This window comes from Chrysemys picta, chromosome 9, assembly GCF_011386835.1.
Source record: "Chrysemys picta bellii isolate R12L10 chromosome 9, ASM1138683v2, whole genome shotgun sequence".
Classification (NCBI taxonomy): Eukaryota; Metazoa; Chordata; order Testudines; family Emydidae; genus Chrysemys; species Chrysemys picta.
Window position 1 is genome coordinate 90,200,104 of NC_088799.1, and position 15,172 is coordinate 90,215,275.

At 42.4% G+C, this 15,172-nt stretch overlaps 1 protein-coding gene across 4 annotated transcripts in view; it reads right to left on the bottom strand.

Annotated features, from left to right (window-relative positions):
* The window catches only part of STAG2 (STAG2 cohesin complex component), a 167,629-nt gene that overhangs the window by 12,332 nt on the left and 140,125 nt on the right, over positions 1-15,172 (bottom strand). For all 4 annotated transcript variants that reach the window (XM_065556624.1, XM_065556627.1, XM_065556625.1 and 1 more), the window contains 6 exons: positions 13,912-14,013; positions 11,251-11,399; positions 10,402-10,530; positions 7,113-7,318; positions 6,463-6,652; positions 6,263-6,376 (listed from right to left, as the gene is read on the bottom strand). In XM_065556624.1, the coding sequence (XP_065412696.1) occupies positions 6,263-6,376; positions 6,463-6,652; positions 7,113-7,318; positions 10,402-10,530; positions 11,251-11,399; positions 13,912-14,013 (890 nt within the window). The remainder of the gene's footprint in view (positions 1-6,262; positions 6,377-6,462; positions 6,653-7,112; positions 7,319-10,401; positions 10,531-11,250; positions 11,400-13,911; positions 14,014-15,172) is intronic.

Sequence of the window (15,172 nt, forward strand, 5' to 3'; positions counted from 1 at the left end):
TTGATATTCTATTAACAGTGCGATTAAAACTGCGATTGATCACGATTAATATTTTTTTTTGCTAATCGCGTGAGTTAACTGCGATTAAATCAACAGCCCTAGTACAGTCGCTTCCAATCCCAGTCATAAGGGGTGGATTTAAATTGGTATGTGTGTCCCTTTTCGCGCACAGCATTGACAATTAGGTTATTTAGAGTGGCGTGAGAAAAAAGGAATTCCATGTCTTTATTGGGGACATAATATTTCTTGTTTGCCCGCTTGTAGGTTGGTGGCATGAATGCTGGGGTCTGCCAGATAACCTTGGCCAGATCGAGAAGAGCCTCATTGACAGGTAGGGCTATTTTGGACGATGAAGATTCATGCAGGATGTCGAGCAGTTTGTGCTGCTGTTCTTTCACTTCCTCCAAAGGAAACTGGAGGGAGTCTGCTATCTTGCAAAACAGCTCCTGAAAGCGTTTAAAGTCATCTGTTGATATAGGGGGTGGGAAGTATGATAGCCTCATCGGGGGAAGAAAAGGAGTGGTAGTGTACCCTCCTCCTCCTGTTTTTCTTCCACGTCTGCTGTTGGGAGTGTCTTGGTCTCTGGTGGTCGAGAGACGGGTGGTGATAGTGAATGTGTATGCCTCCAGCTTTACTCTACGGGAGGATTCTCAAACTGTGATCTGTACATGGCCCACGGATCATAGTGTGGCCAATGTGTAGGGAATGGCATGTGGGGTTGCATCCATGGCATTCCATACCAGGACCCTGGTTTGGTTGGAAGTCGCAGATAATAAGGATGTGTAGTTAATGAGTTTTGTGCCTGTCCTGAATGTAAGGGTAAGGGGTAGTTCTCCTCTTCCTCGTCAGGGAAGAGCCGTACCATCCTCAGAGGAGAAAAGAAGTAGTGCTGTGACTCCGGAGAAAAGGATGGAGGCAGAAGGAGCTCATGTCTAAGTAATGGCAACTCAGGCAGGTCAGGTATGAGCAGGTCCTTAGGGTATCTGAACTCCTGGGGAGGAGGAAAGAGCACCATTGGCACCGGCGGATACATCAGTGCAGAGGGAGAGGTGCATTCGCTTGAGCAGCCGGCAGATGGAGTCGAGGTCTTGCATGGTGCTGAGATGTCATTGGTGCCAGAGAGCACACAGGTGGCAGAGCTTGGTCGGTGCTGAATGGACTGTTGACACCAACAGAGTTGCTGGTGGTTTCATCGGTGCCATGGAGCCTGAAGTTGATTTGGTTGGGGTGTCCGTTTTTGAAGATCTCGTGCCAGGGTCCTCAGTACCCAGAGATGGTGCTGTCGAATGCAGATCTGCCCGTTTTGGCTCTTTAGCTGTGGTACCAGAGGTACTCAGATGGTTCCTGGAGCTATGTCTCATCCCCAAAGATGTCAAAGCTACTGACTTTGTAGGGGATGGTGCTCTGGTGGGCGGTTTGTCAAGAGGGTGATGAGGTAGTTAGTTTCCTCTGGTCAGCATGGGAAAAAAACAGTTACTAACCTTTGTTCTTCAACATGTGTTGCTCATGTCCATTCCATGCTGGGTATGTGTGTGTTGCACGCACGGTTGCTGGAGATATTTCCCTGGTTATATTTTGAGCTGGTTCTAGCACCCTCTGGAGCCATGCACAGGTATGTGCTAGTATAAGGGGTGGGGTGGGCACCACTGGCACCACACCCTCTCAGTTCCTTTGTGATGGTTAACTCTGACTAAGGGATTGGTGGGTGGGTCATGGAATGGACATGAGTGTAACATCTCGAAGAACAATAGTTATGAAAGGTTAATAACCATTTTTTCTTCTTCGAGTGCTTGCTCATGTCCATCCCATGCTAGGTGATTCACAAGCAGTACCCTAGGAGGTGGGCTTGGAGTTCATGGACATGCTGATTGTAACAATGCTCTCCCAAAACTAGCATCATCTTGGGCTTGTTGGGGGATGGCATTAGTAAAATGCGAAGGTATGAACTGATGACCAGGTTTGGCTCTGCAGATGTCCTGGATTGGTACCTGCGTGAGGAATGCTGCTGACAAAGCCTGGGCTTTTGTGGGCGCAATGGCTGGAGGGGGAACGTTTGCCTGTCCATAGCAAGCCAAATACAGGCAGTTATCCAGGATGAGATTCTTTGGGTTGATACTGGGAACCCTCTCATCCTTTCTGCTACTGCCACAAAGAGTCGCATGGATTTGCGGAAGGGCTTAGTCCTCTCAATATAAAAGGTGAGGGCCTGCCTAACGTCCACAGTATGAAGCCATCATTCCTCTGAGCTTTTGTTCAGATTTTAGTAGAAAAATTATCTGGTTGTTGTGGAATTGTGACAACAGCAGGAAGGCTGGATGGGGGTGCGGTTGGATCTTGTCCTTGAAGAACACCTGTAAGGAGCTTCTGATGTAAGGGCCCTGATCTCAGAGACCCTTCTGGCCAAGGTGATCACCATCAGGAAGGTGACCTTCCAGGAGGGAAGTAGTAGGAGCATGATGCTAACAGCTCGAAGAGGGGGCCCATAAGCCTGGACAGAACCAGGTTTAAGTCCCATGGGAAGCGGGGGTTCGGTTTGCGAACCTGAGGATAGAGTCTTTCCAACCCCTTGAGAAACGAGACTATCATATTATGAGAACACTATTCTGCCATTCACTGGGAGTGGAAGGCTGAGATGGCTGCCAGATGAACCTTAATAGACAAGAGTGCCAGACCTTGCTGCTTTGGGTGGAGCAGGTAGTCCAGGATAGACAGAAGATAAATTCTAGATGCAGAGAGATCCCGTTCAGAGCCCCCAACAAGGGAAACATTTCAATTTGGTCAAGTAGATAGTAGAAAGCCTCATACCAGGGCTATTTAGCAAGACCTGTTGAACCTATGCTGAGCAGGCCTGTTCTTCAGGATTCATCCATGCATTTAGGTGCAGAGAGGTGAGTTTCGGGTGAAGAAGCCAGCCATGGTCTTGTGAAATTAAGTCCGGGTGGAGTGGAAGCGAGAGTGGAGCTGCCACCGAGAGGTCCAGAATGTGCTGAACTAATGCTGGCATGGCCACGCTGGTGCTATTAGGATAACCCTTGCCTTATCCCATTTGATTTTTAGAGAACATTGTGAACAGCAAGGGGATCAGTGGAAAGGGATACAGCGGGTGGTTTTCCCATGAGAACACAAAGGCATCGGAGAGGAAGCCTGTGCTGTGCCCACACAGTGAATAGAACTGATGGCATTTCCTGTTCTGATTGGTGATGAATAGGTACTCCTGAGGAGGATCCCACCTCTGGAAGATAACACAGATGACTTCCAGGTGAAGGGACCACTTGTGGTGATCTGCCAATACGGTCTGGGCTCCTGGGGCGTGAGACGACTCGAGATGGAGTGTCTTGCACAAAAGTCCCATAGAGTGACGGCCTCCTGACCCAAAGTGGATGATTGGCCCCTCCTTGCTTGTTGATATAAAACATGGCTGCTGGAATGCCAGGATCAGGTAGGGCTTGCCCCTAGGTGGTGCCGGAGGACCTGGTGTCGGAAAGGTGCCTGACGAACCCTGTTCCCTTCTGGTTCTGGAAGCAACAGATAGTAGGTTCCCCAGCGGGTATCGTGGTGGCTCTCTGGTATCAGTGGAGGGTCCCACACCAGACTCAACTCTCTTGATGGAGTCGATGGTGCCAACGCATGTCCAGGGGTAGAAGAGCGGCCCAGTGCAGGTCTCACTCCGTCTCCCTGCTTGTTCCTCTTCTGCACCAGCGAGCGCCCTCTCTCAGTGCGCTGCTTTTTGTGCTTCTTCCATGGTACCAGGGATGAAGAACAGTATTGGGAAGCGCTTGGTGCCGAGGGAGCACTTTGCACCAACGCCGAAATACTCAGTGCCAAATCGGACTCGCTCGGCTCTGAGACAGGCTTGAGGGTGGCCTCTATGAGGATAGCCTTTAGTTTGATGTCCCGGTCCTTCTTAGTGTGGGGTCTGAAGTCTCAACAGATTTTACACTTGTTCTTAATGTGAGTTTCCCCCAAGCATTTTAAGCAACTCGAGTGCAGGTCACTCACGGGCATAGGTTTGCCACGAGAGGCACAAGACTTGAAATCTGGGGCATGCCCAGACCCTGGGACAAAAAATCCTTTGATGATAAGACCTACATACACTAAATATATAACTATCACTTTCAAAAACTATATACGCTGAACTATTAACACTACAAACGGAGAAAAAGTCCAAAACCACTAGGAAGAGACTAGCCAAAGCAAGGAGGCAAGAAGGAATTGAGAGAGTGCGGGGCTGTCAGCACCCCTTATACCAATACACACACGCATGGCTCCAGAGGGTGCTAGAGCTGACCCAACGGATACCGCTAAGAGAAAAATCTCCGGCAACAGTACACGTAGTAAGCACATACCCAACATGGAATGGACATGAGCAAGCACTCGAAGAAGAAAAGATTTCTTCTTAGAAGGATGTGGCGAATGAGGGTTGGTGGATGACCTAGCAGCGTGAGAGAGCCACATGAGGGAAGTGTCCAGACCATGGTCTGATGTTGGACGTAATGATCTCTCTATGAGAAGTCATAGCCAAATGTCTTGGTCTTTTCTGGCCCTGACAGTCAGGCTGTGGCAATGGGTACTCTTCTGTGGGATATGTCCCTCACCCAAGCAGTGGATGTACTGTGGGTGACTGTTGCTTACCGGGAATGCCTGACAGCAGGAAACATACCTCTTAAATCTAGGAGATCCAGGTATAAGGATGAGGAAGAAAGCTTCCCTGGCGGGAATCGGGAAAATGAAATCCTAAATTACAAATTAACAGGAAGGGTAAGAGGAAGGAAAAACGATAAAGAAAAGAAATAACTACTGAACTACACTAAACTAACAGGTAAGGCACTATCTAACAGCTCCAAGGATGGAAAGGCTGTGCTCTGGATTCCATCCCATACCAAAGGCACTTGAGAAGGAACTGAGAGGTAGATGGACTGCACAGAGATATATATACACACATGCTACACGCGCCATGCAAGACAGGGAGGTGTGCATGTGTGGTCCAACGAGCACTGCTAATGAAGATCACTGATCCCAGGAGCAGGGAGCGCTGCTGCACCTACAGTGGAGTACCCATAGGGACATCACTCAACGAAGGAATCACTCTTGGTTCAACTAGACAGCCTGGTAGCTGGAAGGAACTGAGAGGTGGGTCAAAGCCATGGATCCTTTTATATGCTTGGGTCTAAATGTTCAGAGCCATGAGAGAGCATGGTCCCAAAGGCCAAAGCTTTCTAGCATGTTCTGGTAACAATACGTATGTGAAGGTGCTTCCCAAAACCATGGATCTCTACAGGCAATTCTTGAACCTACCCTCACAAAAACTACTGCCCACTCTCCCAATCCATTACTAATCATCGGCCCAAGAAAGCAGCATTGGCGCCGCAGAATGATGCGGACATTCTGACAACATCACTGACAACAGCCTATATGAGTGTGGGGTATTGTGTGTTTTCCCTCCCTGCCTAACAAAAATGAGATTAATTTTTAACAGTCTTAGTTTAAAAAAATTAAAAACTATATGTCACTCAGTAAACTCACTGAGTGACAACCAGATGATTGGTTGTGGGCATGCCTAACGTGGGAGACACTGTTTATTAATTTATAATGTGTTAAATTCCATTGTTTTGTCATTTGGAGCAACTAGGCAATGTTTTACAGTTCTACTTTTTTAGATCTGTGTAAGTAAGTTTGGATAATCATAAGTACATACCACTCGACTTCTTGGACTAAACAACTTCTCTGAACTTCAAGTGTTTGTTTTTCAACAGTCACAAAAATTAAACATGATCTTGGAATCAAGACTTTTTCTTCTACACATATAAAGCTCTTGTTTTAATAATCTTTTTACTCAAAAAGATATTGCATTCGAAGTGTATTCTCCAGTACAATTCAATACAGTTTACCAAAATTTGCCACAGATAACAGTTAATTTAGCATCAGATTCAAGTTCATATTTGTATCAAACTCATGTCATGCTAAAAGACATGGTATTACTTTAAATCTTTGGAATCTATATGAAAAAATAAAAATAGTAAGAAATGAAAGCTTAAACTGCTTAGTCATATAAGCTAAGTTAATTTTATTTTAGCTTCATTTCTATTTTGCCATTGCTTCCATCTCTAGGCATTTCTAAGATGCCAATTGCCAAGATATCAAGGCAACTCAAAAATAGTAAAATTCAAAAAGTGTAACGGGACTATACAAGTATATATAGTCTATGAAGCCACGCACAAGAAAATTGAAAAAAATTATAATCTTTTTACTCAGTCTTACTCACATGGCATGCTGCAAGTTAGTTCTCAGTTTGACATAGTTCATCGCTGCCCTCTCTTGCTGTTGCCTAGCTGCTTCTTCTTGTTGTCTTTGAGCCAACATCCACGTTACTTGCGTGCTTAAAAAAAATTATTCTCCTTTAAATGTGAACTGGTTTCATATTTGAACAGTAATACAATGTATGTGTTAGTTGTTTCTACATACTTGTAATCAAGTGGAGCTTGATGGTGTTCAGGCTGCATTGGATATACACCCATGTAACTTTCTTCAGGTCGCAACCGCTTAGGCTCCCTCATGATTGTGGAAGTGAGTTGTGGCGTTTGCATCATGACTGGTGTGTGCATTGTCTGCTCCCTGTTCAACCACATGCTGTCACTACTACTGCTTTCTTCAGCTGAAAGTGAAGAACAATATCAGCATATACTTTTCACAACAATTTAAAATCAAATTATTTAAATATGACAAATATAGAGTGATATATCTTTCAAGGTGTCCATTAGGGATCAATAATAACTTTAAAGAATCTGCAGAGTAAAATGTACTCAAGAATGCCTTGGCACAACTGACCATTGCATACATTATTTTAAATACCTTACCACTAAAAGCACATTGTTTTTTCCTTCACTTGATCTGTGTGCCCATGTCTTATCATTCAGACTTCCTATTCAGGGTAGCATTGCAAGAAATATATATACAGAAAATTAGGTTGTAAATATACATTAAAGGACAGAGATACTCTTATCAATCTGACAAATATGAAAACTCAAGGTCAGATCCCCAGCTTGTGCAAATGAGGTTGGTTTCATTAACTTCTGAAAATGTCAATATATTTCGTAGTAAGAAAAAGTTCACACCTTCAGGTATTTTCCGCTTCCCTGTGGCTGGTTTTGTTTTCTTATTCCTTACTGTAGAACCTCGACTGCTGATTCCGCTAATGACTGACATAGTATCATCATCACCTCCAGCTAGTAAGGAGTTCCTATAAGACATGAGAGGAAGCCACACATCTTCTCTTCGTAGAGACATCTGAAAGGTCATGAACTTCTCCAAGTAAACATACCTTTAAAAGAAATAATGATTATAAATGTGCAGAATATATTAAGACATTCCTATATTTTAAGAAATGTAAATTTATTTGATTACTCAAAAACTTGCATCATAATGTCATCTTCATTCCTAATTTCAAATACTTTTATAATCTAATTAACAAAAAAGTCTTGCCAACAGCAAACTCAACAAGATGTCTAGACTTGTTCATCCACCTTAGCGTGAAAACAACTGAAACAAATAGTTTGCCTTGTTGTGATCATACTGTTTGCTCCAGTCTAGTTACTCATGGCATATCAAAAATTCCATTTTAGAGATTATATACACATTTAGTACATGAACAAATAAAGGTTACTTGTAACTTGGCATATTCACACTTATGGATAATGTGCCAACCGGTGCAACTTAATCTCTAAGCAGTGCCTATTAGCGGGTTCATGTGTGCTCTATTACCCCTCCCATCCATGTTCACAAACATTCTGAGGGTGAGAGGCTATGTAAGTGGGTGCTGCGCCTTCTACCATCTCAATTCCTTCTAGTGATGACCCAAAGAAACAAAGATAGGACTCTGAGAAGGAGGGGATGGTGGGTGGGAAGTGTGAATATACAGAGTCACCTCAAAGAACTCAAGTTACAAGTAAGAATACTTCATTTATTCAGGTTTTAACTGTTTATATAATCTGCAAAATGGAATCTTTGGTATTCTATTTTACTCTGACGAAGACTTGGACCTGAATTACTTCCTCTTTTGTTGAAACTGCAAGGAAGAAGCTGTTTGCTGGTGTTGTTGCTGTCTTTGACTTGAAAGATACAATGAAGATTGAGGATAAAATTGTATCTAGTAACAAAAAGGGGTAGGTGGGCTCCTTCTAGCAGTGGAAAACAAACCAAGCAAATGAGCAGTAGATTTAGTCTTAACTTTTCCAAAAGCTCGTCCTCCTTGTTACTGAAAAGAGTATCACTCTCAAAGGTGAGATCCCAAATCTTAAACCTAGCGTCCAGGGTCATCAACAGACCAGGGATGTCTTCTCAAAGTAACAGCAGATACTAAGACTTTGGCCGAAGAATCAACAATATCAAAAGAAGCCCTGAGAACATGCTTTGTCACATTATGTCCCTCTCCCAAGATAGCACTGGCCAATCTTCTGTGTTCATCTGATAACGCTTGCACAAAGATAGCCATTTTCTCCTACAGATTTATATTTATATAGTGGGACATTGCTACTAGGTAATTAGATACTTTAATACCTAGAGATTAAGAAAAAAATTCTTTTCAGGGCATCCAACTTCTTCCCTCTTTATCTGTGGGGGTTGAATGAGCTTGACCAGACCCAAATATATTACTCGCTACTGCAGCCACCAAACAATGTGGCAAGGGAAAAATATGAAAAACACAAAAACTCCTCACATGGGATTTGATACAGTTCATCTGACTTCTTAGAAATGGGCTGACAGGAAGCATGGGTAACACAAATTGCTTTAGTAGGTTGCAAGAAAGAGACTATCCAAAATAGAGGTACAAAATGAAGGGCTGGGAAAACCAAGAGTTGGGAGCATAAACGTGGAGGGCTCAGATCTTTTGACTCTTTCTTGATCCTCTTTAATTGTGGATCTGTCCTCGGATGTACTATGGATCTCACTGGAGAAAACAGCCCAGAGGATGAAGAAACATGAACTGTGAGAAAGGTCTGTCTGGTGATCCTGTAGGAGATTTAGGAGGAGGCGGCAGAGATGGTCCAGAGAAAGAGCATCTTCCATCCTTCCTCTCTTATCATCAGTAGGGGATTTAGACCTTGGAACTGACAAAGTCTTCCTTTTCCTATCCTCAAATGATCTCTCACTCATATCCAATGACCAATCAGATGCCAAATATACTTCTACTACTACTGTAACAGTCCTCTTCGGATCAGTCATTGATACTAGGTTTGATAAAGACAACTGCCTATCTGACAGCGGCTGTCTTCTCCTTCACCTTTTTCTTTGGAACGGACAGCATACTTCCTTAACTTCAGTCTGAACACATAGTGCCTTTGACATTCTCTCAGCTTTAATAGGAGGATCTTACTAACTAGGCACGTCAGCTAGAACTAATAAAGACATCCCTGGGACTTCTTAGGCACACTACCTTAATGCAGTTGGAGCTGACAGAGACCTCTTAGCATTTGGATCTGAAGATCTCTCAAAACCCAAAGGTCTAGCAGTAAGTTTTCTTAAGCAGGAGCACCTAGCAGCCTGTTTTACCTCTCATTACACATTCTGGGTGTGAAGGCCCAACAGATGGAACACCCAGAGGGAGAATTACTCTCACTGAGGCACTTAATACATCTCACTTGATCATCCCAATGCCGGAAAATTGACTGAACAGAGAGCACATCTCCTGGAACCTGGCTTCTTCTTTGGATCTGCCAACCTACAGAACCAAACCTAAAAACTAAAACTAAAAATTACTAACACACTAACTATACTAACAACCAAAAAACAAACCAAAAAACCACAACCACCACCAGGCTATCCAAGATACTACAGTAGGAATAAAAATTGGATCCAAAGGACCGGAACAGTTCACTTCCATCTAGCACTAGCAGTTGGAAGGAATTGTGGTGGTAGAGGGCACAGCGCCCCCTTATATAGCCCCACTCTCAGAATGTTCATGAACTCTGAAGGAACATGAGGAGGTGCACCTGTGTTCTAACAAGCACTGATCAGAAAGATTCCATAGATGAGCCAACCAGTGCAGCCTATTACCTATATAACTAGGAATATATACAGCCACTTGAAGAAGTGCAAGCTTTTCAAACTGTTAATGCTGTTTATTCTTTCCATGAAAAGCTATGATTTCAATAGCTGAAAGCAGAACAGGAGACACCAAGTAATCTATTAACAATTACAGAACAGCTAATACTTCCTTAGTTTTTAACTAATATTACTATATACTTATTACAAAAAACCAGGGACTCTGCTTTAATAGCTTGCCTTTCCCTTGCTTTTCTATTAATTCTAAATGTTACGGAAGTTTACTTCAACATTAGTGATTTAACTATGATGTTTTCATCATTTAACATTTCATAATATTAAGAACTTTCAGAGAATACTTACACTGTTCTTTTGTCTTGTCTGAGAAGTTTGGAGGAGAACTCACTCAGAATATCAAGAAATGCCAAATTTAAAGGAGGATGGCTCTCACCTTGTGGATTAGGCTCTTTAAAAGCAAACTCTATGCCATCTCTGAAAATAAAAGTTAAAAATTAAGATTCAGAAGAATTACCTATTTTACAGTTTTCTATAGCACCACCCACATGACCAAAGTATCTAATCACTGAGAGAGTTCTAATCTGTCATTTCACTCCTTTCCCCCTGCATTAAATCCATGAAGAACAAGATCAAGGTCAAAACCACCATTCTTCCAGAGGTATTGGATAGGACACCCTTGAAAGTTGTCCGTGTTACTCCTATGTGAACTGGTGGAATTGCTGTCTCCATAATCTTTCTTGATCCTCTCTAGTGCATGGAATGAATTTGGTTCTCCAACATGACAAGGAAGAGTACTACCGGTAGTCAACTGGGTCAGCCTTCTTTATCAACATAAAGAGGTTGAAAACACTTCTTCATGATACTTGCTAGCATGTCATGTAGTGTAAGAGGAACCAGAATGAGGCTGAACAGTAAAGTTATTCAGTGCTTTAGTTTTTATTTTGGTGTAGTACAGTCAGGCTCCACTTAAAGCTATGGAAAACATGGTTCTTAGAATGAAGTGAAACTACGATAGCAAATCACTTTTTTCACCTCTACCTGACTGGCAAAATAAAAGATCCTCAATTAGCACTAAAACATTTTGTATTAATACATCACTTTGGTAAATTCCCAAAACAAAATATTTGTCATGTTAGAGACAATTTCTTGTCTGCAGAAATGAAGTAAAAAAAAATAAATGTATCAGATAATTACTTGTGTAACATGGCAATAGCTTCTCTTGTTTTCAGTTGATCAAGTCCAAATGTTAAAGCAAAACGTCGAGCAAGTTCCTTAATACCACTAAATGTCGGTGATGATCTGTCAAAATTATAACCATTTTCTTGTATCATCTCATTGAAAAGCTGCATGAAATGAGGAAGAAAGACATTTACTGATTAGTTTTATACAATATTTGGTATATTTTAGACTGAGAACCAGATTTCTCACTTTTGTGATTGTAAGAAAATAAATTTTGCATAATTAGGCAACGTTTCATGACAAAATAATGAAAACTGGTGATTTATGAAAACCTAGGTCTACAAATACATCTCCCTGTCAAGTCAGGATTATTCCTTAAAGTATATTCTCTAATATGTTTAGTCTAGATTTAGATATCTCGGGATATGAGGCTTTCAGCACATTCTGAATGAGACAACTGCACAGTTTAGTACACCTTGTTCTCAGGGCAATTCCCCAGATTCCCATCCTAAATATTTTCTATTTAGGTATCCACACAGGTTCTCATGTGACTCCTATCACTGTAGTGTGGAGTGCCTACTCAACCCATTAATTTCTAGTTCACCCCTTGTACCACCCTAAATGAAAGTTCCTCCTCTCCACCTCTTCGGTGAAATTCTGGCTCCACTGATGTCAATGGCAAAATTCTCACTGACTTCAATGGGGCCTAGATCTCACCCCCCACCCTTATATATCCTTCATTTATTGGTAGACCTACGCCAATATTTGGCAAAACTGAACACACTGAGCTCTTTTAATCTTTCCTCTTAAATCAATACCACCCTAAATGAAAGTTCCTCCTCTCCACCTCTTCGGTGAAATTCTGGCTCCACTGATGTCAATGGCAAAATTCTCACTGACTTCAATGGGGCCTAGATCTCACCCCCCACCCTTATATATCCTTCATTTATTGGTAGACCTACGCCAATATTTGGCAAAACTGAACACACTGAGCTCTTTTAATCTTTCCTCTTAAATCAATACTTCTAGCTTCCCACTTTGGTGCTATTCACTAAACTTCTTTCCATTTGTCAGTATCTTTTTGTAACAAGGTACTGGAGCAAAATACAATTTACATGCATTCATGAACAAAATGATTGCTAGCAGCTTGTTCCATGAAGTGTCTATTTATGCAGTTCATTGCCTTTTTTGCAGTTATATTACACTGCAAAATGTCTTATTTCTTGTACACTATGGGTATGTCTACACAGGGATAAAAAACCTGCAGCTGATTCAGGTCAGCTGACTTGGGCTCAGGATCTGAAGAATCACTGGCAGCTGTTCGGGCTTGGGCCCTGCAAGGCTAGAAGGTCCCAGAGCTCCGGCTCCAGCCTGAACCTCTACACAGTGACGTTTAGCCTTGCAGCCTGAGCCTGAGTCAGATGACATGGGCCAAACACATCCTGGCTGCAGGTCTTTTATCCCTGTGTCAACATACCCGATCAGTCCTATGGTCTCTTTTCAGCTCCTCTGCTTCCAAGGGTTCTCCCCTCTAATGTCGTTTCCTAGATGCATTAGTAAGCATTTTTCCAAGTTTAATATATTTTTTACATTCTCTGGGTCCCTTTGTATTTTTTTTTCCAACCACACTGGTATTTAGAACTCCTGTCAAGTTGGCATTATGTGACCGTTATTAGTATACTGTTTAATACCTTTTTAAAATCATTAGATTGTCTATAGGATACATGTAGAGAAGGCTGATGAGATGGCAGCATTTTATGGTTTCACAAAAAATTACTAACTTAAGCCTGTTGGATAGAATCAAAAACTGTATAAAGAGAAATTAGCACTTACTTGAACATTTTTTTTTCTAGGCCAGGGGTTCTCAAACTGGGGGTCGGGACCCCTCAGAGGGTTGCAAGGTTATTACATGGGGGGGTTGCGTGCTGTCAGCCTCCACCCCAAACCCTGCTTTGTATCCAGCATTTATAATGGTATTAAATATATTTAAAAGTGTTTTTAATTTATATGGGGGGGAGGAGGGGTCGCACTCAGAGGCTTGCTATGTGAAAGGGGTCATCAGTACAAAAGTTTGAGAATCACTGTTCTAGGCCTACAATCCTAAAATGAGATCCATGTGGGTGGTCCCCTGCAAACACACAGCACCCCACTAACGTCAATGTGGGTCCACCTGAATTATGTCTTTGCTGAATTAGGGCTTTGAAATATATTTTAATTTCTGAGATGGATGAAGCCTTTGCCAAGCATTGAAGTCTTTTTCATTACTAGATAGAATGAAAACAGTGGGGGGAAAAGTGGGAGCTATTTTTCCTTGTTGATCTGCTCAAGAACATGTAATTAAGGAAGTTTGTAATGCATTTATCATATTATTAAAATGAACATGTGGCTCCACTCACTATTCTAGAACTGGAAGATATTATGATAGAGTCCCTCTTCATTAGATTTTTACAATCTTTTCCTCACCTTTCATTAACATAATACTTGAAGACAAATGCAGAATAAGCAGCTTTTTCTTTAAATCACCTTAAAAATAATTGTAGAGCCTTACTTTCAGTTAAATATCTCCTTCTAACCCTCCCCTCCACAAAATTTCCTATGAAAAGTTACCCACAACCAACTAGGAATATTTTATTATTCTGCATTTATATATGAACATTTAAAATGAATAATTCTTACCTGCTGTAAACTAAGAATAAGCGTCTTCGCACACTGAATTTTGTCTATCTGTCTTGTTTTACTCATTGTTTCTTTGATAATATCTCCATAGTCATTGTAATACTAGAAAAAATCCATACAAAACAGCTGAAGCTTTAGATTTATAGAAAAATTACATTTTACTACTGAGACCTTCAGAAAAGAATGATGCATTATGTACTTTATTTACCATGTACTTTGCTAGAAACATGTTTAGTACCTAATAAGAAGGAAATGATGAAATAGCTTTACAATGTTAACACATTTTTCACCACTATAAAATTATACTCTAAAAATCTGAAATTTTTAAAAAGTTCAACAGAAGTTTTCCATTGCCTTTCATACCCTGCTAAATGAACAAGAGTGTTTGTTTTGAGGCAGAATGACCTATAGTAACTCCCCACTTAACATCCTCTCACTTAACTTTGTTTCGAACTTACATCCCTGCTCAACGATAGAACATGCTCCATTTAAAGTTGTGCAATGCTTCACTATAACGTTGTTTGGTTGCCTGCTTTGTCCATAGCTGGCAGCCCCCCTATCAGCTCCCCTACGCCCCCCCTCCCCACCGACTGGCAGACCCTGCGGATCAGCGCCTCCCCCCCCCCCCACACCAACTGGCAGACCCTGCGGATCAGCGCCTTCCCCCCCCCCACCTCCTTCCCGCGGCAATCAGCTGGCTTGCGGCGTTCAGAGGCGCTTGCACGCCGTGTCCTCGCACCTCCCTCCTGAACACCGCAAGCCAGCTGATTGCTGCGGGCAGGAGGGAGGGGAGAGGAGCAAGGACACGGCCTGCAGAGTAAAAGGGGAGAGGGGGGGGAGAAGAAGTGGGTTAAGGGTGGGGGTTTGGGGGAAGTGTGGAGTGGAAGGGCCGAGGGTTGAGCCCCCCCACCCCTGGTGCTTGCAGAGTAGGGGAAGCTGTCACTGCTGCGCAATGTGCTTCTCCTAGCCTACAGCACCTTCAACCTCCTTGCCTGCCTCACTGTCTCCAGTGCCAGTGGGCTGTGCCTGTGTGGGGTAAGGCGGGGGCACCTCCCAACTATAGTACTGTACTCTATGGCAAAAAAAAAAAAAAATTCCTGGAACCTAACCCCCCTATTTACATTCATTCTTATGGGGAAATTTGATTCACTTAATATCGTTTCACTTAATGTCGCATTTTTCTGGAACATAACTACAAGGTTAAGTGAGGAGTTACTGTATTTAGCTTCATGGTTGACAGGCAGCCATACTTAATAAATAC